Raw genomic sequence first — 23,197 nt, forward strand, 5'->3', positions numbered from 1 at the left:
GCTCCTTGCCGTCCCCGCTCGGCGCTCTGCTGCCCGGCCTGGGCGGGGCGGGGCAGGGCGCTGCGGACGGCCATGCGGGCGGCCGGGCTCTGCTCGGTGTGCCGGGCGGACGGCGCCGCCAAGTACCGCTGTCCGCGCTGCGCTGCCGCATAGTGAGCGCCGGGCGGGGGGGAGGGTCGGCGGCGGCGCGGGGGGGAGCGGGGAGCGGGGCGGGGGGCCGAGGGGCCGCGGGCCGCCTCTCTGAGGGACCTGCCGGCCTAATGGCGGCTATCATCCCGCAGCTGCTCCGTGCCGTGCTGCAAGGCGCACAGAGGTGAGTGAGCGAGCGAGCGAGCGCTGCGCTGCGGTGCGGTGCGCTGCGGTGCGCTGCGGTGCGGTGCGGTGCGGTGGGCCGGGCGGCCGTGACGGGCCTTGTCCCTTATCGCAGAGCGATGCGCGCCGCAGAGGGAACCGCCGGCGGAGGAACGGGCGGCGCAGCGCGGCTCTCCTGCAGACAGCGCGTGGTCGGTGGCAGACATACTGACGGAGGAGGACGAGCAGGACCGCGTCCCGCTGCAGAAACTCCGGCTGCTGGGTGAGCGGGGGAAGAGGGGGGGGGCGGCGGCCTCGAACGGGCGGGACGTTACGGCGCTGACAGCCACCGCTCGGTGCCTCTTTGGGGGAGTGCCCGCAAAGTAGGGATGCTTACAGCGGCGTTTGTGACTGCGCGCAGTGAGCAGTGAGGAATCACAGAATAGTCCCCGCCGGAGTGGACCCACAGGGAGCTTTGAGTCCAAGCCCTGGCTCCACACGGCACTGCCCAAACCCTGTGTCACAGCTGTGTCCCAGCGTCCTGTGAGCCCCAGCAGCTCAGGGCTGTGCCTGCTGCCCGGGGCATCTGTTCCCTGCCTCTGGGGCAGACCCTGCCTCTGATACCGACTTGAGATCATGTGCTGGTGGAGGAAATGCATAAAAACAGAAAGCGAGGATTTAGTTTGTGATCAGTGCTGTATCCGTGCTTGGTTATCACAAGAGCATGACCTCATAGATTTTGCTGCAAAGTGGGATTTGCTGTGGATTTCATGCAGATGCAGAGATTAATCCTCTGATTTGGTTCTGACAGAGGAAAGGGCTTCTGCCTTCTCTGGCTTGAGGGCTGAACTGCCTCACTTAACAGAAACCAAATCTTTTACAGTGGGGACTTTAGGTGAAAATGGTACTCATTATCTTTTGTCCTTGTCTTTAAAGGAGAATCAGAAGAACTGAGAGGCTTGCTGCTGAACCCACACCTCAGGCAGCTGCTGCTGACCATTGACCAAGCAGAAGACAAAAGCTCTCTCATGAAAAAATACATGCAAGAGCCACTCTTTGTGGAGTTTGCAGACTGCTGCTTGAGGATTGTGGAACCCCCAGAGAAGGAGAACATTGTTCCTGAGTGAGCTTGGGAATATTTTTTCGTTCTTCAGGTTTTTCCTCTTACAAAAGCCATTCTGCAGCGCCCCACGGTGCACTGTGCCATGTATTCCCTCCAGTTCGGTTGCTCACGAATGTCAGCACTCTAATTTTCATTTTAGAGTTGATAAACAATGACATGGTGCTGGACAAATTTCCAGATGCTAGGAATTGAATTTGGTATTATGTGGACTTGCCCTCTTTTGGTACAGAAATCTTGTCACCTGTGGGAAATACCACTTCCCAGTAACAATTATATTAAATATACTGGCATTTGTCTTAACCCACAAAATGAACCTGAAATGCTTTTGTTGACCTTGTTGAGGATAGTCATACGCCTTCACAAGATATTTAAGAGTTTATTTAGATGTGGCATACACAGAAAAGCTGAACATTTTCAAGACCCATGTACATAACGGAGGTGGTATAGTGTGCCCTGATGAGAACCTTGGACCCTCTGCAGAGGTAATGCTGTTGGCTAGGTCATGTTAGAAATGCACAGATCACAATATATTTTGGTCCTGTAGATAAAAAGCAAGAGTCTGGTCTTGCTTTTCCCTGAGACATCTGCCTTTAGTGATACAGTTGACTGCTACTTACTTCCTTGGTCACAGGTTACTAAATGTTTGTGGTACCTCCCAACAAGAACTCAGCACACATCAGAAGTGTTTGCCTTTTTTGCTATCTCATTACCAGCCTCTTGTTTTGACCATGTACAGCTAGAAGTGTTCTGTTCAAGTATATACTCTTTAAAGCACTTGATCTATTTTCTCATAGTACTGATTATTTCCTCTAGTATGTGCGTGTGTGAGAGGAGGAATGCCTCCCCTGCATTCTAAATTTGAATTATAATATGCATACACTGATTATACACATGATTATAGGAAACTGAGGTAGCAGCAGATAGGGACGTTGAGTAACTTGAAAAGCAGCAGCCTGCAGGCAGTCCTTCTCTGAAGGAAAAAGTTCCGTACATGCGGATAAAAGTTATGTTGGAAGCAGTTCTTTTCTGTCCAATAAAATCTGGTTAAAACCGGTGATGGAATAGGCAGCTGTGTGAGGACTGACATTTGCGTAATGCAGGGGAGACTTCTTGCAGTGAAACCTGACGGAGCCCTGCAAGAAAACAAGGTGGAGAGGCCAGTTGATGCTTTGCAGGACTGTGATCTAGTTCTGCTGTTCAGACAAAGCGCTGCCTTATTGTACAAGCAACTGATAAGTACAACTAAAAGCTTTGATCAGTTTGTTCCTATGACAGATTAGCAAGAACTTTCATGCGTTGGTCTCGCAGCTGAGCCCCATGTCTAACCTGACCTATTAATATCAGAACCATCCCTGCACATCTAAAGCAGTGAAGAAAGAAAGAAAAACTAGATTGATAGCAGACTTCGTGCCAGTACTGTTCTAGGATCCGGACCTCATGACAGGTTAGTTGTGCTGTGTGAGGTATCTTACCTGTGGGAGAGCTCTAATAGAAGTGATGCCACAGCCTAAGAAGCTGCTTTCCATCTTGTAGCAGCCAATCCCCTGAAGTACTTTCAAGCATGCCAGCAGAGACAGCTCTCTCCGGAGTCCCACTATGGTAACAGGCGCAGCAGACAGGACGAGGCCAAGAGGCCAGAACTGAATGACTGCATGTAGAGGCCAGGCTGTTTCCAAAGAGCATGTTGATTTGGCTGATGTTGCTGAGAAAGGTGCCTTTTCATTGCCCTCATCTAATTCCACTGCTGCTAAAGCAGCCATTTTTGCCTGATAAAGAGATGTAGAAAAAATATTGAGAAAATGTAAAACTGCAAAACAAAGAATCTGAAACAAAGTGCAACATAAGGGATGGGACACCATTTGGGATGGTTTCCCATTTTATAGATAATTAGGAACAAATTAATTCTGCAGCCCTTAGCTACCTTCCAAGCAGCTGTAGAAGATTGGCATCCATCTTCTGTGCTTCTGTTTGAGAAATGTTTTCTGAAGAACTGACAGTGTGGGTTTTGTACAGTTACTTGATAGGGGTAGATTAATTCTCAAACCACTACAAAGCTTCACTCACTCAGCTTTAATCCTTTTCTGTACTGTCATACTTACTTTCCATTTCCTCCATCCACGCTTAATGACATCTGCAGCCCTGCGCATCCTTTGGAAGCGGTTCCTGGCTAACCAGGAGCGAACAGCTGAAGATTTAATTAAAAGAAATCTAAGTACAAAGAATCTCAGCAGCTGTTGCAGACAATGTAAGAAAGATGGCACTTAAGCCTTCTCCTATGTTCAATTAGCATATCCATTCTTTAAATACCCAGTGTACCTGGAAATGTTACTAGTTACATTATGTCCAGCCACACTCTCATCAAATTACCTGCTTGGATGAGGGTTGCAGACCTTCTCTCCTTTGCAAGTTTCTTCTGTTTAAATCTTCTCCAGCAACACTGAATGCAAAATGCTTTCTTGTTTAACACCTCTGCTCTTCTAGCTTCAAGTTGCTCTAGCTGTGTTGAGGATACGAACCTGCAGTTAATAGTCAGGGACAGAGCTGTGTTCTTAACCCTTCTACAATCATTTGTTGCTTGTCAGGTCCCAAGATTGCTTATATTTTACAGGTGACAGCATGTCATTAATGCTTATTATACAGTTATATATAGTATGTAAGGTTAAAGTAGAAAGCATATCTATCTGAGGGGGAAAAAGTGTTGTGGGGGAAAACACACTCCTGAAGTCACAGTAGCAGCTGGCTTAAAACTAACTCTACTGAATGAGAGTTGTTTTTTGTTTTGTTTCACTTGTCTGTTTTTTAAATAGCTACACCCTTCAGTGTGCAAGCTTTGTAAAAGTGCAGAAGTGCCTTCTTTGTATTTGTCAAAAAAGGATCTGCTTGGCCTCCTGTCAGAGGAGCTAAAGCTGCCAGCAGAAGCCAGGGAAAGCTGTAATCCATGCTGAAACAGTGAGAATACCAGCAATACAAGGCACAAGTATATTCCAGAACTGTTAGCTGAGGAATGGCACTCTTACCACAGAATTAGCCATAAATACTTTGGTTTTGCCACAATACACTGAAGTATTCTCTGATTCCTTCCTTGTGGGCTCAGCAGCACTTTGTCCTGTAACAACATTCTGCAGGATCTCAGTGACAACAGAACGTGATGCTTTGTTGTCATCCACCGCTGCAGTTTCACCTGCAAATGAAGTATTGAAAAGAAGGAATTGCAAAATTTGGAAATCAAGACCAGGTTATGGCCTTTACACTGAGACACTGTAGCCATCTGGGGGTGATGGCTGAGATATTACTAGTTCTAGCCATTAGGGAAAAATGCAGCTGCACAGACTTTGCCATGTGCTAACAATTAGAAAGACAGCACAATGTGTTTAAAGGAGGATGTGGTTTGGATGCTAATGTATTGTATTATCACCTCCATTGTGGCATATTCAAGTAGCATTTTGGGTGGATCTAGACAAGGAGAGCAGCGCAGCCCTGAGAAAACCTAATGAAATAACCAAAGCCCAAAACTACAGGGAACAAAGAGCAAAAAGCAAGGATTTACACTGGTAGCTTTCATGCACTGAGAGATGCAGGAATAAAAAACAAATGCTGTGCAATTCCACAGCTCTAACAGGGTATTGGAAGCGGCTCAAGGAATCAGGGACACATGCTAAAGGTATGTTTATTGTGGCAGTAAGAAGTTATTAAAATCATCTCTGGGACTTTTTTTTTTTTACATGATAAGAAAAACAGGTTATCCAGATTAACCTATTTGGACACAGAGGAAGACTTAATTTAGACCTGTCCTTTAAAGAGATTTGTATTGCTCAAGGCAATGCTGCATGAGTTTTCTGCATGCCTAATGCCAGAACGTGATGGTCATTGTATCTTTTCATCCTGGATACAGTTTGTTTTTCTGCTATAATTATTTGTGAGGAGATGAGAGCATTTTAAGGCACTGAAAACAAATACAAACAACTCTTGCATACAGAAAGACATCTGGTGACTCATTATGTTCATAGGACCAAGCTGATAGGAAAAGAAAAGCTTATCCTCATGTTTAGGAAATTGTTTTACTTTGTTTGCAGATTATAACCCACTGAAGATAAAAAGGAGTACTAACCTATCACAGTGAAGCTAATGGGTTTGTAATTAAGGGAGAAAGATATGGAGTGTAAGTAATTTTCCAGACTGTACTTCATTGCTTCATTGTATTTCAGCAGGGTGAACAGATTTCCAGCCATTAAACATATCTGAAATAGGCTGGTACTTACTGACCTTATTTCTCACACCTACTGATTGCTGAAAAGACCCAAGAAGATGGGATTAATCTGGGACAGGGAAGGGATTTGCAGTCACTTGCAATATTAAATGTAACTATCTGATGATGAGCTCCTTTTTCAGGGCCTCACCAAAGACATTACCTGGTAGACTGGGTTATGTATTTAACGTCCATCCTCGCTCTTGTTTAGAAAAAAGAATTGTGTACAGAAGTTTGTAATAGGCAGAAGAAGCAGCAGAATCCAGGTAAGCTAGAAGGTCAGTGTGTTTGGCAAGAAAACAAAGTGGGGGGGGGGGAAAAGGAAGGATAAGGAATATAAGTAAAAAGGTAAGTGGTTTTCAAGTTTACTTAACTATTTCTAAATCAAATTATATTACATCGTAACTAATTACTTCTACCAAAGAGGAACATGGAAAAGCAGTAGTAAAGATGAAGGATTTGCTCTTTTGAAAAGAGCCCACTATATGCATTAAGCAGATTAGAAACTGAAGTCAGTTTAGAGAAGTAAGAAATGTATTTTGAGAATAGTGGGTGTTTCTAAGTGCTGAATACAATTATTGCATCTGATCTATGTGATATCAACTTGGTGCAGGGACATTTTTATAGCAAAGAGATTATCTAAACAAACATACCTTTTTCCTTGGCAGCATGGTAATTGCTTTTATCACATGCACTGTTTTTGCTGGACCTACGTGACTTTCTCAGTATTTCATAGCGATCAGTGAAACTTTGAAAAGAGATCCTGGTAGACAAAAGTACAGTTAATACTAGGCTAGAATCATTTCTTACTATCTGGTAAATAATCTGTCCTTTGAAGGGAAAAAATTGCAAAATGGCTTAAAAAATCCAACTCATAGACTGCAAAAAGACTGAGGCCTATATAGTCACCAACGTGTAAGAAACTATAAACTTACTGAAGAAATTCAGGAGGCTACCTGTTGCCCAGTAATAGACAAGGACTTTCAGCTGTGACAAACACTAAGCAGGAATTACGCTTTTTAGATGAAGTCAGTAAGTTTCACTCCAGTCAATAACATGACTAGCTCAGGCCTTGTTCCCTCCATCCTCTAAAGATGGTAAGAAAAGCAGGAAGATGAGTGGCTATGATAGATATTGTACTGAAGAAGACCACACTTAGATGAATGCCTTTTTTTCAGGTATTTTTCAATTGCTGCAAATGATACTAAGAAGCAGTGAAAAATAGAAAGTTTTAGTACATGATAGTCTACGTCAATACATTTCTTCTGCAGCTTCTCAGACTGGAAAGGTACAGTGAGGTCTCAGGTCAGGGGGTTGTTACACACAAGTGAATTTGTTAGGTATTAGGCTAGACTTTTAAGAATCTCATTATCTTGAATGAAAGCTGCTCTCAGGCTGCTTACTGTGCAGTTACTGCACTTCTGTGCTTCCTGAACTAGCAGTTTCATTAGCCAAAACACAGAACAACAGTCCAGATTTGTGTCAGGTATTGCTGTCTCCAAACTATGAAAGGTGCTCGAATAAGCTTACAAACAAGCACAGAGCAGAATCCTTCAGATAGATAGCTTTAAAAGAGTCCCTAAGGCTTTGTGGTATAAAAGAGACTACTAAATATCTGGATTTCCCACTTAAAAGCTCTTCAGAATAACTATTACACCACGAATTGCTATAGAAATGTATTATGCAAGACATTGCTCAAGAAGTTTGGCCTTACCTAATAGGGAAGCCTGCTGCACTGATGGTGATGGCTTCAACTATTCCACATGCCTGAAGCTGGCTAAGAACCTGAGGCACAAATTGAGTTGTTTTAGAAAAACACTTGTTCTTTGTGGAAGCTGCAGTGAAGGTGTGCAAGGGATGCACTCAACCCAAGCCATGTTCAGCTCTGCTCAGCCACCACATTGGTGGTTAGGGAACAAATGGAGAGCGTGGAGAAGGAGATTACAAATGAGCATTTTCTAACACCCAAGCAGACTTTTGTTGTGTGTTTGCACTGTGAAGATATCTTTGTGAGCAGGGTAGCCATAGCCAGCTGAACTTTATCTACTTTGTGAGCTGAGAAGCTATCATCCCAAATAACCCATGAGCACTGTGGTAAGAGAATTTCTCACACAGCAACAATTAAGTTGAACAAGCTGCTGAGCTTAACAGTGCCATTTTAGACATGCTTCATCACTGATTCTGAAAGGACATTTATCTTGGAAATTTCAAAGAAAAAAACATTCTTTCGAAATATACTGTGAAAAGAGATTTGCAAGTGAATCACAGCCATCTGAGACTCGATGCAAAGCCCTGCACGTTATTTCTGGGAAGTTTCTGACTTAGTAAAGAAAGGTTTTGGAGAAATTACCTCTTCTTTTCTAAAAGTCATTGCCTTGCAGTCAGCATTAGGCTTGATGCATCGGATGTAATGTGGTTTGGTGCTGTGCAAGATTTGCATGAGATTTTCAAGTGAACTCTGCAAAGAAATTCAGGAGAAATACAGGTGCAATAAGAGCTTCCTCCTCCACAGGTAGTTTAGTGAATTGGTGCTATTCTATAAAAGCTCCTTTTTTTTTCTTTTTTTTTTTTCCCCCTAAGAATGACTTTAGCATTAGCACAGCTAATATCAATATGGATTCTTTTAAAAATGACCGATGGTAAAGTCAGAAAGTTTCAAAACTGTATCAGGGCCATTAGTTGAAGCTAACCTACCAATAAGAACACATACAAAAAAGCCTGGCAAAGGCAGATGCCCAGCTGTTAAAGGTAAAACTTGAGTGAGTTAAAACTCCAAACCCAGAGATTATCGAAGCCTGATGCTATTTCAGGTTTGCAGCCATCTCATTTAATAACAGTTACTGATCTTGCTCCAACTGTAATGTTTTCTCATCTAGTTATGAAGACAGCATTAGAAAGCAGAATCTTGAGTAGCATATGTACCTTGAACTTTGATACCACTGTAACAACAGCCGCTCTATTCTGCGTTTTCGTATTATTTTGGTGGTTTTCTGCAATAGGAAATAATTTCTGAAGCAAAGCATCCTTAGAATTTTGCAGAACACGGACAAGTTCTGGTGGAATGGGGTCCTGCAAACACAATGTGACTCATTAGCATTTGGACTTAGGCAGAAACCTGTCACCTTTTAATCAGATTACTAAAAGTTCTCCATATGTAGATGGAATAGTACTTCTTTTGCTAACTGTGACTTACCCACAGCTGTAGTTTCAAATCTGAGATGATTTATTTGGAGTAAGATGTGCAGAGTCAGTAAACATTGCTGAATATACATACTAGTGATGCTTTAATCTAAATCTGCTTTTGGTCTGTTTTTTAAATAGCTGTTTCTGAAAACACCTACCTTATTTTTCTCCACCATTGCTGCCAGCTGATAGCAGACTTTCCCAGCATAATGTGAAATAATGAAGTTAGGCTTCTTACTAAACTTGTCTCGACTTAAACATTGATTATCAGACAAAGCTTTTTCAATCCGAGTTTGAAAGAGGTCAGGATTAGAGGATCTATTCAAACGGCATTCCTGCATAACAAACAAAAGATGTCTTTTACTATTTAAAGGCAATACGTGGCAAGTTTCATTCTAATTTAGCATTTGTGTTTTCTTTGCTGGTTTGGAATGGAAGGTGTGCAACTGGACCAGAAGGATGAGCAGGTCGCTTACCTCATTCAGCAGAGAAAAAATGCTGAGAGGGTTGCCCTCTATCAGGTCAAGGCAGCTCTGGTTGTCCTGGTACTTTATGAAAGACCACTGTAGACCTTCAGATGCATATTCTTCCTAAAGAAAGAGAGAAACTGAATGTTCTGCAGCAGAGGGCACTAGAGCTCAAATAACTGCCTGTTTTTTCTTACCATATGATGCAGTTACTGTTTAAGCAAACAAGTTAATCACAGACTCAACCTACTCACCCAAAGCTCAGTTCATGAGTTCAGCGGGAATCTTAAGAAAAAAAAACAACCGAGGATATTTTATCCCAAGTAGCTTCTGAGTACGTAGCAGCAGATCCCACTTGAACAATTAGTTTAATTATTTGGGAACTTTACAGATTTATCAGTGAGAATTTCATAGCTGCTTTACAAAGTAAACAAAGTCACATTAAGCTCTGCTGGGTTTTCCCTTGAAGGGCAGGGAACTGCTTAGATTGGGACACAGCCCTGAGCCTACCACTGTGTGCCAGACTTTACCAACCAGGCTTACTAAGCCAGTCTGATCCAAAAGGAAATGGACAAAGGTATCAGATGAAACCATTTGTACAGTATTTATGCCGAATTATGGAATAAACTATAAGGAGTGCTTAATAAGCAGAAGCCTTGGCTGGTTATTTTACAAGTCTCCTGCCAAAAGCTTGCTCAGCACAGCCACTAATGGCATTCAAGTGGTCTGGGACACAGCCAGATCAAGAGAGCTAAAAGGGTAGGCAGTAACTGGTAGGAATGCTATTAAACAGAGGTTACGAATCAGTGAAAAGTGACTGTGTGCTTGAACTTAGTTTCCATCTTCGCTGACCATTAACCCCTGGCATACTGACAAAGACAGGTGGAAAAAAAAATTGGTTAGTATATGAAAGCACAAATTAAGGGCAAAGAGGTATTTATCTCTTGAATAAATGGATACAACTATGCTCTGAGGCAGAAAGTGCTGTCACGTTGGTACCATTACGAAAACAATTTTACAGAGTCCAGTTAATGACAAAGATTAGTAGTAATGCGTGTGTAATATGGAGAAATTCAACCAGGACTGAATGGAGCCTACTAGAGTAGCACTCTGGGCCTGGCAGGAACTCTGTAACTCTCAAAGATATTAGATGAGACCTTGAATTAGCAGTGTGCATGGCCAGTCAGGTTAGTGACAGCAATGTATTTAGCACATCCTACTATTTTCTGTGGCATTGTTTGCTTGACTGAAGGTTGCAGTCTGACCAGAAGCAGAGAAATACAATCAGAGAGACAAAAGATGCTGTTTTAAATTAGATATTTGACATTAGATCTTAGAGGAGTGTTACCTGTTGCACCTTCAGATAGTGGGCTACAAAGTGCTGCTGCAGTTTCTCATTGGCATAATTAATACAAAGCTGTTCCAAGTTGTTTTCAGGGAAGGCTTCAAAACCATAAACATCCAACAAACCTAGGAGTATCATAAGATAGTGCATTTTAATCTGGGAGAAGGCTGAAGGGCTTAGGGTTGCTCAGTTAAACCAGGGATGAAAAACTATACCTATGAAGCTGGTCCACAGTGATGTGTCTGCGTAAATGCTTTCGTTTATGACCAAAACAAGCCATTCAAACAATCTGTGGACAATAACAACTGAATTAGTTGGAAAAGTGCTTGCTTTTCTTACTGCCCAAACAAAATTCGTGCAATAAAACAGCAGTTCTCTGTAGATCTAATAGATACTGCAGCTACGTCAGTATCTGTGACTGAATCAAAGGTGTGTCAAAGGGAAAGGCAGGGTTATGCTATTCTTTTGTCCAAGCAGAAAGCCAGGGAAAGGAGGACTCCCTGGCTGCTCTATTCCCTCACAAAAACTGCATGGATTAGCACAGCAGCCTGGCCTGCATGTCCTTACTTAGCATAGATCACTTTGGCAAGGCAGTCCCTCCTAGTGTCACATTCAGTTCTAGAGCACGGCTTCTTGAAGACTTGCTGTTGTTTCCCAGCAGTTATTGTTCGAATTCTTAATGATTCCAGTAGCTCCTCCACAGGTATCTTCAGCAGGTCTCCTGCAGTCTTCACAAAGTCTTACTCAAGGGAAAAAAAGTTTCAAGATTATCTATCTGGAGTGTCAAATGAATGCCTGTCCTTTTAGGTTATGGAAGGTCTAGGGATGATACTAAAAAACCCAGCTCTTCTGTGAACTGCCCAACTCAAATGTGGGGCTTTGCATCGTTTTTCCCAAACTCAGAAGAAAGTTTTGTACAATCAGCCTCTTAATTTGCATGTACAGTATCCCTACAATTGCAAGTACTCTATTTAAGATGAAACAACAGTATCAAAAAAGTCAGAAGTTTGCTACACTGAAGTGAGCACCACAGAGATTACTCTCTAGGTTACGTCCCTGTTATTGGTTCACCTTTTTTGAGCAGGAACTTCTCTTCATTAGAGAAACGAGTATTTGCAAACAAAGGATTTAGGATGTTGCTAACCTGAGCTGTATTCAATACTATTTGAATATTCAGCAGTGTGAATTCAGAGCATGTGAAATAATAGTATGAAATTTCATTGTTCAGGACAGCTTTAGTTCTGAAGGAAAACTAGAGCTTTGCATCTCCTAAAGATATGCAGAACAACCTACGTGCTGTGCAGCAACCTAGCAGATTTGCTCTGATTGTGCGGAATGTTAGTCTTTATCAGGAAAACTTCAAAGCCCTGCTTTGAAAATGTAAAAGTCCTGCTTTCCACTCTAGATCAGATTTATGGAAGTCTTGTGATGTCAGTGAAAGATTACAATCAGTTGTAACAGGCCTGCCAGTAATCCTTCTGAAATGACACTCCAATGCTACAATTGCCATGACATGTAACATAAGGGTATTATCTCTCAGATTTTGTGCAGTAGTTTGAAACCATGAAGCTTGGAACACAAGCACACTTAAACTTTCGTCTGCCTATGAACCTGATAGTCTCTTATCAAGCAGAAGAATATATTAATCCTTTCTACTAGACATCTGCTCGAAGATAGCAATAGTCTTTAAAGTACAGCGTGCTTGGTGCCTCACCTTTGGCTTTGTCTTCTAGTTCACAAGGCTGAGATTCATCCACTGGATTAGAGAATTGAATGTTCCCAAGATGGAGAAGGCCTGACAATACCTGCAAGATAATCAAGCACTGAGTTTTCTAAAACAGAGCTCTGCTGCAAGGCATTGTCCTCTTGGCCTTGCCGCATGAACAGAGCAAATCAAAACATTTCTGTACAAAACAAACCAAAAAAAGAAAACAACAGAAAGGAAGAAGATTCCAAGTTTCTACAGTAATTCCTCGTGCAGCATTACTGAAAGAAATCTACAGTTCACAGGTGTAGGCTTTTGGTTAAAAACTAATATTTGGTTATGCAATGTAATGTGTAGCTGCAGCCATTCCAGGCAGCACTGCCAAACAACCCATGGACATCTGGACATTTCTACAGAAGCAGATGTACATCAATCCCAATGCTAAAAAGATATTATAAACATTGTCGTGAGCTTTGTGGTGACCATGCATTATACTTGACCTTGAAAATATTGTTCTGAGTGGAGTGGTCAATGCCCAAGTGAAACATTGCATCTCTGGTCACCTCGAAGCAGTCCTCTGAAAAGCCAAACAGGTGTTATTTAGTAAGAAAGCCATGCACACAGAGGCATGTGGAACAATCTCCTCCACGTCCAGTTCAGCTGGAATTGTCAGAAAAGATCGAGGAAACCAGCTGTTATTTTGGTAAATCCCAAACCAGAGTTGGAGAATCAAATCACAGATTTACTGCTGGCTCTGGGGCTGTGAAGTTGGGCAGCAGGTTGCTGAAGCGCATCCAAAGACAAGGTGGTTTTAAACATAACCACAGAGCAATGCAAATTTGCAAGGTCAGAAACTGCAGTTTCAAGTCAGGTGAAAACTATTAGCAATGCAAACTGAAACTTAAAACTGAATCATATTAATGCAGATGGCTTTGCAAAATCTGCTCTGGCCAGGCCAGGAGAGTGCTGGATGACTAACCTGGGTCACAGGACTTAATGAAACAGATGCATTTTTACCTGTCTTCCCTCAAAGTTACATCTGTTATCGATGGACAGTTTGTGAAACTAATCTTTACCCTCTAAGTTTCTTTCAGAATTTGGCAGCCACCGGTAGTCAGCCCCTTCTGGAAGGTTCCATGCCAGTCTCTCCTCTGCAGTGGCACCTTTTGTGATCTGGAGACAGAAAATAAAGTAATGACCAGATTTTGCATTGGGTATTCACATCTTGTAGATAGAGAATAATAATTGACTGGGAGTACGGATTAATTTGGAAGCATGGCAGACAGATGAACTGTTAAATATTGGAAGTTACAACTGTGCTAAATCTGGTGATTTCATACCCAGTGTTTCTCAGAAACATTTAGCAAAACTAACTGAACTCAAACCTGATAAAATATATGAAAGTTTCTTTCATTGGGGGCCTGATAGGCAACTCTTGTCTTCTCCAAAAGGAAAGTCTGAATGGAAGCACTACTCAGATGGTGAAACCTAGAGGGAAAAAAAAAAGGGAAAAGCGCAGATTTTAACAAAATTCCCCTCATCAAATTTAGAGGGAGAAGACAATAGATAAGCTATCTAAACAGTAATTATTACCTGTCCAAGTGAAGCTGAATATATTTCCCAAAACGGCTACTGTTGTTGTTCCTCAGAGTACATGCATTTCCTGTGAAATTACCAGAATCACATCATCATCAGTGATTTTACTCTTCCATGTAGGACATACAGACATTAAAGTTGATTTGTATACAGTTCCAGTATTTGAAGATTTTGTCTTTTAAGGAAAGGAACAAGAGGTAACTTAGATTTGTACATTAAAAAAGAAAATTCCCACCGTGGCCACTACTTGTCCATGCTGTTAAAAAAGCTACTTTTACCAAATGCTTCCATGATAGGATTGGAATCCAACACTCTCTTCTCTATCCGTTCCACAGTTTCATTGCCTTTTGGGGAGGTAACAGAAGCAGCAACAGAAGCATAAAATTTCATAAGGCAGCGAGATGTCCAGGTCTGCAAGAGACAATAGGCCTTTGCTCTTACCATGTTATGTCAGTTAGTGAAACAGTGCTAGCTTCTGAGAACACAGTATGCACCTGGTGACGATGCTGGAGAGTAATGATGTCAGGTTTATAGCTCCAGCTCAGCCAAAACTTCTTGTGCATCAGCTTATGTGCAACAGATACACATGTAAATCCTACTGGAATCAAAGTGCTTTGCTGAATGGCAGCTTGACCAAGATGTAACCATCTGGAAGCTTAGCTAGAATTAATAGCTAGTATTTTAAGATGAATTGAATATAAATAGACTTTGAGTTACTAACACTCAGCAAACCACGTTCTCGGGCTTAAAAATATTCTCAAGTATTTTGCTGAATAGGAATGGATATTACAGAGGGAGCTAGGACAGGGTCTGAACTCTCCTGCTTCTTAAGGGTTTGCTGAGACACGACCTCCCTAACTGACTAAGCTGAGACTTCAACTCAGGTGCAATTCCTATTGAAGGATTCAAATCTAGCCCTTCTACAAGTGGCAGATGTCACCTAGAGAGCAGTTACTTTGAGTCTGTTTGACTGCAGCAACCATTTAATGCTTTATGCATATGTCAAGAGACTCTTGCTAGAGCAGGCTGGCTACACGCTCTGTCTTCTTTGCTCACTGAAGTATTCTGCACTGCAAATCACTACCAAATCTCAAACAATAAAAGCAATGTCAGGACAACAGAAAACAATCTCCTTACCTTCCCAGCACCACTTTCTCCACTAACAATGATAGACTGGTTTATGGGGTCTATCTGGCTTTGAACATTTCTGTAGGTTTCTTCGGCCACTGCAAAGATGTGAGGTTTTAAATCCTGGCAGCAAAACAGAATATTCACGTTTAAGAGAACAGTAATTACACAGTTCTACAGCAACAGACAGCAAGGGTCTTCTTGCATTTGTCTGAAAGTAGAACATTTCAGTAGAAATGGGTTTCATCATTCAGAATTATTTTGCTCACACAGAGATTTTGAAGAACCTGAAATCAGGGTCCTGCAGGAGGACAGGGATTTCAAATAGAAGGATTACCTGGGGGCGAACAGCAACATGGTACTCTCTTATAAGCTCAGGTGAATAGAGGCAGGAGATGGGTTGAAATGGATTTAAAGCCACCAGGCTGCAGCCAGCATTTGTATAAAACAAGTTTACTGTGTATCTTGCTTGAAGACATTTCAGAACTGAAAGATACACCTTCTATTAGCGTATTTTGAAAAGTGTATTTGATTCTTCCTGTTTGTAACAAAAATCTTCAGATATGTTATCTGTTATGTTTAGCAGAGAATGAGAAGGTGACCAGGAGAAACTTACAGATCTAATATACATAATTACGCCTTTAAAGGTTGCCCTTGTTCTTAAGAAGCTTAAGTACTTTAACTCTACAATTCATTAAATCGCATGCTTTTATGAGCTTGTACACAGCACGTCCTAGAAAGCAAAGCTGTACATTTGCAGAGCAGACAGAGGCAATCATTCTCCATCTGCACGAGGAAGATGCCTTAGCTTGTCTGAGCAGGTGAGGAATTCACTTTTCCAAACCAATTTTATGGACGTTTGTTGAATCTACATTGGAACCTTGTTTCCTGATATGTTCATATAAAACTGAACTGCAGTCACAAGATCATGCAGGAGCAATCCAGCACCATAAACTCTTAACCAACCACTGGCCACCTGAACCAACAATACAAATGTGAGTTTGGCATGCAAAGCTTGCTGAGAGATCAGTATGGCTAAATCTACAATAAAAGCATTGACAATTTTTTTAACAAAGCTGATTTGAGTAGGCTTTAGTGGGAACAGTAATGACCACGTATCAGTAGCCAGCAGGGAAAGGGACCCCTCAGGAAGTGCATCTCCTGGCTGACTGCTCACCTGTCGTCGTCGTCACTGGATTAACTTTTGTGAGATCATCAATAAGATGCAGCTTTTCTTCATCACTGAGAAAAGCTCTGACTTCTTCTTCAAATGATTCATTCATGTCATTCTGGCTGACAGAATCTTCTCTTTGGCAGTTTACCTAGGGAGGATGTCAGATCAGCACCAGTCCATGGCTGAGTATAGCAGGACTGTCACTTCACTCCCTACGAGCTATAGCTCTTCTGCCACATCCATGTAACACATGTACAGGTTCAGCAGGAATAATAATTTAGTGTTGGAGCTGCTGTTCCTCCCAGTTTGAAAGCAGTGCCCTCCCTCTGCATCACTGCTTCCCATGGCACGCTCTGTTTTTAGAAAGTATTATTGCCATATGAGAGATGGCAGGCTGACAGCACTGTAAGTTGAATTCATTGCTGGCAGTACAGGCTGTAAGCAAAGGTGCCCAAAAAGAATGTGTCCTAAAACTCACAGGGTCCATCGCTTGCAATTGTGCAGGTCATTCAGCACAGACATGCTTGTACAGCGATCTTAAACTGAATACTTTTAGCCTATGGACATCACCCACTCAATACACACACTGCCTTGGGCAGAGGGAAGCAGGCAGGACTGGCTGCAGAGTTGAAAGCACTGAGGTCCAACACAACAGTTTTCCTAGGAGAGGCTTCTATTTTCAGAGCAGAGAGAGGGTCCTGAGAATGAAGTTGAAGACTGCGTGCATTGCAGCCAGGAGAAAGGACTGCTAACACTGTAAGAGGTGAAGATTATATTAGGTGAAGATTTGTCTCCTTTGAATCACTGAAGTATTTAAATCTCAGCCTCCAGGCTCCCATGCCCTTGACAACAGTAGTTGGAAGGGCACATCTGTTCCAAGTGTAATGGAAAACTTAGCCAGAAGAGAGATTTCAGGTCCTGCTTGTTACGCTGGGGCTGGAAGGGAAGAGACGCCAGTCCTGATTTTTGCATTCTGGATATTCTTTTTCTGCTCCCCATCTCCTGTCAGAACTCCTTCAGAGTAACCCTGCTCATTTGTATTTAATAGCGGAAATCTGCAATTCTTTACAAGTTAACCAAGTTAATGAATAGCGTCACATTATTTCTACACAATGAATGACTTGTGACAGCTGTACTGCAGAGCTGTCAGTCCTTAAGGATTGCTTGCTCCCTGCATTAACATCACCCCATTCATGCCAACGGCGTGACAAAAATCACCACTTACTGTAAGGGCAACACAGCACAAAAGTGCGTTAGTAACGCAGCTCAAAACCACACACTTAATGGGTGCAGTCGAGCTCCTGAAGCCGTGGTGAATATCCGTTAGCAGTTACCTAACCCTGGCTGCAGGGAAACAACCGAGACTCGCTTCCCGGCGGTACAAACGCGCTCAGCTCACACAGTTCCCGGTTTTCTTTTACCTGCTTTGGCATTTTGGCACTTCTCCAGCGCTGCGCTGCGGGCGACTCCGGCGGTGCGACAGGGGCTGAGCTCGGGGTCCTTCGTGCAACCCAGCCCGCAGAGCCCTTCAACACAACGAGGAGCGCTGAGGACAAGGAGAGCCGCGCCACTCCGCGGGGCTCCGCACGCAGATCCGACGGCAGCGGAGCGGATCCGCATCCAACTGCAAACCGCCGCTCTCTCGAATCAAGAAAGCGAAGTTCCCCGGCGGGCATCCGCAGGCATCCCCGAGTCCCGCCGCTAAGAAGGGAGGAAGGCGCACAGAGCTACGCAAGGAAAGGTTCGCGGCTGTGACGGCGTCACGGGAGCGGTGCTGCGCGGCGAGCGGTGACTCACAGCAGCTCGCAGCGGGGTCCTTCCCGCCTGCTCCGCTCCCACGCGGATCCCGCGCCGCGGCGCCGGGCAGGACGTGCCGATGGGACCGCCGGCCGCGGGGACGGCCCGGCCCCGATCCCACCCGACGGAACGGCGGGCAGCCCCAAGGTCAGCGCGCTCAGCCCGTCCCGGGCGGCGGCACGACCGCCGCGGAGGGCAGAGCCGCGTCCGGCCCGCTCCCCGCTGAGCTCTCAGCGGTCCCCGCGGGCGCGATCCTCCCCGGGCCGCTCTCACCGGGAACCGCGGGCCGAGCGGACGGCGCGGAGCGGACCGGAGCGGCGGCGGGAGGAAGGGGAGGAGGAGTAGGAGGAGGAGACGGGGCGGGGGTTGCGGGCACGGCTCGTAGCGAATCGGGCGCTGCGGAACAGCAGCTGCACGCCGCTGCCGGAGGAAAGTGCGGGCGGGGAGCGCGGGCTGCGTTTACGTCGTGCGGGACGGGCTGAACGCTGCGGGCGGCGGGGCGCTGCACCGAAGGCGGGAGGAGCGGCAGCTGCGACTTTCAGGCTCGCGTCCTCCTCGTATCCGCAGAGCGGTATGCTTGCTTACAATGTATTTGCTATCTAGAGAGTTTGGGGAGCGAGGACTTGAAGCGTCTCGTCGGAGCGGAGCGGCTGCTCGGCTTCCCCGGGCACGGCGAGCTGTGCGGGACGCTGCGGCTGCTGCAGCCCACGGCTGTCCGCACCGAGCTGCCCGTAGCGCTCATCGAGGGAGAGGCTTTGAGTCCTGCTCCACGGAACCGACTCCGGTTCGTGCTTCTCATTTCAGAGGAAGGAAGCGGGATGTCGCAGAAGCACCTGAAAGAAGCCTTCGTCAGTAACCTGAACGGAACCGGCCTGCTGGAGCTGACCCTGGGCATGTCGCTGGCCCCGCTCTGCCTGCTTTGCAGAGGGCTGCTCTTGGTGCTGCTCTGCCGGCATCGCGGGAAGCCTTTAAGCTCGAGGCCGTCCGGCCTGCTGCTGGACTTCGGTGTGCTGGTCGTCCCTCTGCTGTTCTCCTGCACAGTCCTGTCTTCAGTGTTGTTCTTGCTTCCAGCCATCCTCGCAGCCCTCTGTGCGGGGATATTTTTTACGATATACCGCCAAAGACAGCATGACAGCCAGGTGCCCTTCAGGCAAATAGTGAAAGGCTTTCAGAACACGTACCTGGATCCGGACTACATTCCGGCCATAACCGTGTTCCGTGTTTATGTCAATGTGTTGACTTCCATCAGCATCTTAGCAGTGGATTTCCCACAGTTTCCACGACGATATGCCAAAACTGAGACCTATGGAACAGGAGTTATGGACCTGGGGGTTGGAGCTTTCATTTTTGGTAACGCTCTCGTTTGTCCCGAAGTTCGACAAAAAGCGGCTGTGACACAACCCAAATTCTCCAGTCTGGCCAAGCAGCTTTTTGCCATTTGGCCGTTGGTTGTTCTTGGCATTGGACGACTCCTTAGTGTTAAATCTATAGAGTACCATGAGCACGTTTCAGAGTATGGTGTGCACTGGAATTTTTTCTTTACCTTAGCACTTGTGAGGCTTGTGGCATCTCTGCTGTTGGCCATATTTCCCAAAAATAAATCTTGGATCGTGGCTGTGACTGTTGCTGTACTTTATCAGCTCATTCTTAACCTTACCTCTCTGAAGACCTTTGTCTTGCACGGCAGCAATGGCGAAGATAGTAGGACAGGCTTTTTGAATGCCAACAGGGAAGGGCTGCTGTCCCTCTTTGGGTACCTAGCCATATACATGGCAAGTGTGCAGGTGGGGCTCTATCTGCTGAAGCGCAGAGACTCCGTCAAAGACTGGATGGGAGCAGCGTGCCTCCTGCTGCTGGCAGCTCTGGTGCTCTTTGTGTTTCTCCACATATCCCAAGCCCACGTAGACCCCGTGTCCCGCCGCATGGCCAATCTGTCCTACTGCTTGTGGGTCATCGCTCACTGCCTGATCCTCTTTGTCAGCTTCGTGGTGGCTGATCTCGTGCTGGTGTTCACAAAGCTTCTGGTGAAGGGCTCTGCTGTGCCCTCGTGCTGGCGTGCTGTGAAGGCTGCAGACAGCAGGGAGCAGCGGCAAGCAGGGGCTGTGCACATCTGCCTGATTGCTGCCATTAATAAAAATCAGTTACTGTTTTTTTTATTAGCGAATGTTCTGACTGGTATTGTGAATGTAATGATAGATACCATCCACAGCAGGGCTGCAGTAACATTATGTATACTGCACGTGTATATGTTTCTTAACTGTTTCATTATGTATATATTGCATGCCAAAAATATAGTATTAAAATTTTGGTGATTCCACTCTGTCTGAAGGAGACTAGCTACACTTTGCTGTATATTAATGAAAAAAGAAGTATCTTTTCTATATTTATCAATAACATAGATATAACATTTTATAACGTAGTATTTATAACAGCTTTTTATGACCTATGGATATTTACTGTTATTTTTACTCATTCATTTTTATACTTTGTTTCACCAAACCATGCAGTCAGTGCTGTTACCTGTTGAGAAACCTTTTTCCCTGAAAAATTTTCTTTTTTTTCCCTTCTTTTTGCTTTGCTGAATACTTGTGCTGATAGAGAGACATTAATGTACATCTTTCTGAAGGAAGCATGTATGCAGAACAATAACGTTATGTGATTAATGAATTCAAGAGGTATGTTTACATTCCAGTGCTGGTAAAATTCAGTAACAGTGTATGGAGTAGAAGCCAGATGAAAAACATGAGTAATTATGTAGAGAGAGACTTAACTGTAAAGATTTAGTTCGTTAAGGTCCTTGCATAAATAATAGATAAGAGTAATTCTTTATCTAAAAGGCGTAGAGTAAGTGGATGCTTTAAAATGCTTTGGCCCCAGAAAGATTTGTGCATATATTCAACTTTGATGGCAGTAATGGTGTGTGGAATGTTAATCATAGATTGACATCTAAATTAGCCTTTGAATTAAAGCTACATTTATTTTCACCTTCAGTGCTGAATGTAAATGAAGACCCAGTCTGAAGCACGATAAAACCCCACGGCAGATGAATTCATACAGGAGTTGCTGGGATTTGTGGTGCAGATAATAAGAGCTGCACGGACTTCTCTAAGAAGACACAAAGATCCAAAGCTAATTCACCCACAGCCTGCGTACCAACATGCTGTGACAGCTCATCTTTAGGAGTGCTGTAGAATATGGTCTTCAGCTCTACTTTAAGGTACTCAATGCCCACATATTTGTCTGTAAAGTTATTTTAAACAGTAGCTCATTTAGTAGTGTTTTGACAGCTGAGATGTCTTGAAATGGGAATGTTCTATGTGAGTTGTTAGCAGGCTGTGTGCAAATGGAAAGCAGCACGCTGCAGTAGGTCAGGGTACCGATGTGTGTTGGTGAGAGATGTGCTCAGGTTCTCCATCTATCACAGTCTTCTTGCAAGCTCAGAGCAGAACACTCTTTTCATTCACTTCCTTAAGTTTGTTAAGACTGTTCTTGACGCCATTAAGTCACTGAGAAGAGAAATATGTTTAAAAATCATGAGGAATTCAAGAATGCAAGATATAAACAGTATAGAATATAGGTGATAGCTGATGATGAATGCCTAATGTTAGTGGAGTGACAGGAGTGCACATGGGTCATATTTCAACTTTTTCCTTCTCTCTTGAATGCAGTGAATCATAAAACCTAACGGAGCCTAGGAGTGCCTCCAAATCAGATTCCTTAAAGCAGACATGCTGGGGAATGTTCTTAAATTTATGAGGTTCTCTCAGGCTTTCGCCAATAGAAAGATGCAGACTGATGATTATATACCATGGACACACTGAGTTCATGCTTGTTTACTTCCAAGTTATAGCCTTACAGTCTATGGAACTAAAGGAAAACAGCCTGTATTGTACGAGGAACAACTGCAATAAGCACGACTGTCAGAGTTGTTAGCAGTGCTTCCTGGTAGCTGGTGTATATATTTATTCTAAAACAACCCCAAACCTTGCCTAGGGAAGAAAGGCCTCCATTGCCGATTGGCCTGACTCATTTGTGACAATAACTCACGGATATTCATTTCTGAAATGTTTGAAGCACAAGGCCTGCAATGAGCTCTGCCTGAGAGCAAAGTCTATCAAGGTGGCTCAGCATGAAGGCATTAACAGGGTGTGACAAAGCTGAGTTCTGTCTGGACAAGCAGCGCGCTGTCTGGACGTGAACTGCAATTTCATGGAGCAGGAATTCTGTGGGAGGGCTGCAGAGCCTGCAGGGGCCGGTGGGCAGCAGCTGCACCACGGAGCTGTGGCTGTAAGGACAGAGCTGAGGGCATCATGTGAGGGAGAGCAGGGCACAGCACCACTCTTCTGAAGCCGTGTGAAGCAAGCTGTTCACCGCTGAATTAATGAGCAACAATTAATTCCCATTACTTATTGTCAATAACAACCATGGCAAGTTCTTCCCTGAAGCAACCAGCGGTTATTAATACTGAATGTTTTGACTATAAATGGATACAGGTAATTAACCGTGCTCCTGCAGGAACCAAGAGATGCAGGCAAGCGCTCAGATCACAGAATCCATGCAAGGAAATGGGGAGCTGCATGCAGGGGGCTTGAAAAGATGCAGGAGGAGAGAAAAGCACTGGAGACACCCAGCCCTGGTCCATCCCTGCAGCCCCGTGGACACTGCCACAATTCATCTCACGTTTGGGTGTGTTAAGATGCGTAGGCTTACACAGATCTACACATAGATATGAAAAAATGAGTCTTTATCTGTTAGGTAATGTAAAAGTTACATTATGAACTGTAGCACGCCACTGACTTCAGTAAGAATTGTAAAGCAGAGGACCAGGAAAAGAGAAATTGTATCATTTTTGACGCTGTAACTTTGTGGAACGACCTGTTTGTAGGGCTGTGGGACAGAAGAAACGTAGGTGAGCGGAGATGCTCACATTCATCCTTAGGGTTGCTCCTCATGAGTCATCAGGTCCTTCTTTCCAAATTTCATTATTTTTAAACGCATTGGGTTTTGATGCAAACCGCAGCGTGCCTTCCGTTCCAGCGTGTCCTTTGAAGTCGAATGAAGCCTCACCCGAAGCACAGTGCAGGTTCGGGCCATACCCTCAGCACCACGTCCTGCAGCACGGGGTCTGTTCCGAGGGCACGA

General features: G+C 44.3%; 3 protein-coding genes across 5 annotated transcripts; 2 read left to right on the plus strand and 1 right to left on the minus strand.

Annotated features, from left to right (window-relative positions):
• The first annotated feature begins 4 nt into the window (after positions 1-4).
• On the plus strand, positions 5-1,723 carry ZNHIT3 (zinc finger HIT-type containing 3). The gene is made up of 4 exons (XM_085240892.1): positions 5-152; positions 282-313; positions 428-574; positions 1,228-1,723. Exons 1-4 carry the CDS (start codon positions 73-75, stop codon positions 1,416-1,418), a joined length of 450 nt encoding a protein of 149 aa, XP_085097018.1. The 5' UTR covers positions 5-72; the 3' UTR covers positions 1,419-1,723.
• Positions 1,724-1,770: 47 nt separating this feature from the next.
• On the minus strand, positions 1,771-17,934 carry MYO19 (myosin XIX). Of its 2 annotated transcripts, XM_010722020.3 has the most exons (24): positions 17,680-17,934; positions 16,262-16,406; positions 15,422-15,570; positions 15,094-15,207; positions 14,235-14,367; positions 13,954-14,023; positions 13,746-13,848; positions 13,437-13,533; positions 12,861-12,937; positions 12,370-12,460; positions 11,223-11,394; positions 10,871-10,944; positions 10,659-10,780; positions 9,320-9,433; positions 9,002-9,178; positions 8,583-8,729; positions 8,011-8,118; positions 7,375-7,445; positions 6,314-6,423; positions 4,432-4,595; positions 3,782-3,911; positions 3,514-3,599; positions 2,887-3,180; positions 1,771-2,547 (listed from the first exon to the last, which is right to left on the minus strand). In XM_010722020.3, the coding sequence occupies exons 1-24, from the start codon at positions 17,932-17,934 to the stop codon at positions 2,419-2,421; spliced, it is 3,132 nt and encodes a 1,043-aa protein (XP_010720322.2). In that variant the 3' UTR covers positions 1,771-2,418. The 2 variants fall into 2 exon arrangements, 1 of the variants encoding a protein (XP_010720322.2); XR_014887584.1 differs by lacking the exons at positions 1,771-2,547; positions 2,887-3,180 and having other exon boundaries at positions 3,782-3,930.
• Positions 17,935-18,070: 136 nt separating this feature from the next.
• Positions 18,071-20,372, plus strand: PIGW (phosphatidylinositol glycan anchor biosynthesis class W). Of its 2 annotated transcripts, none has more exons than XM_085240889.1 (2): positions 18,071-18,202; positions 18,860-20,372. In XM_085240889.1, the coding sequence occupies exon 2, from the start codon at positions 18,874-18,876 to the stop codon at positions 20,365-20,367; it is 1,494 nt and encodes a 497-aa protein (XP_085097015.1). In that variant the 5' UTR covers positions 18,071-18,202; positions 18,860-18,873; the 3' UTR covers positions 20,368-20,372. The 2 variants fall into 2 exon arrangements, with proteins under 2 accessions (XP_085097015.1, XP_010720321.2); XM_010722019.4 differs by lacking the exon at positions 18,071-18,202 and adding an exon at positions 18,484-18,626.
• Positions 20,373-23,197: the final 2,825 nt, after the last annotated feature.

The sequence above is a fragment of the Meleagris gallopavo genome, chromosome 21, assembly GCF_905368555.1.
Source record: "Meleagris gallopavo chromosome 21, MGAL_WU_HG_1.1, whole genome shotgun sequence".
NCBI classification, from domain to species: Eukaryota; Metazoa; Chordata; class Aves; order Galliformes; family Phasianidae; genus Meleagris; species Meleagris gallopavo.

Bases quoted from the DNA above. Each gene is read 5' to 3' on its own strand.
- PIGW (XM_085240889.1), top strand. From the start codon at position 18,874: ATGTCGCAGAAGCACCTGAAAGAAGCCTTCGTCAGTAACCTGAACGGA.
- MYO19 (XM_010722020.3), bottom strand. From the start codon at position 17,934: ATGCCCGCCGGGGAACTTCGCTTTCTTGATTCGAGAGAGCGGCGGTTT. The intron at 9,179-9,319 runs GTAAGCGACCTG...TTTGTTATGCAG, and splicing joins TTTTTTCTCTGCTGAATGAG to GAATGCCGTTTGAATAGATC. The intron at 3,181-3,513 runs GTAAGTATGACA...TCTCTTTATCAG, and splicing joins GTGGATGGAGGAAATGGAAA to GCAAAAATGGCTGCTTTAGC.
- ZNHIT3 (XM_085240892.1), top strand. From the start codon at position 73: ATGCGGGCGGCCGGGCTCTGCTCGGTGTGCCGGGCGGACGGCGCCGCC. The intron at 153-281 runs GTGAGCGCCGGG...ATCATCCCGCAG, and splicing joins CCGCGCTGCGCTGCCGCATA to CTGCTCCGTGCCGTGCTGCA. The intron at 314-427 runs GTGAGTGAGCGA...CCCTTATCGCAG, and splicing joins GTGCTGCAAGGCGCACAGAG to AGCGATGCGCGCCGCAGAGG.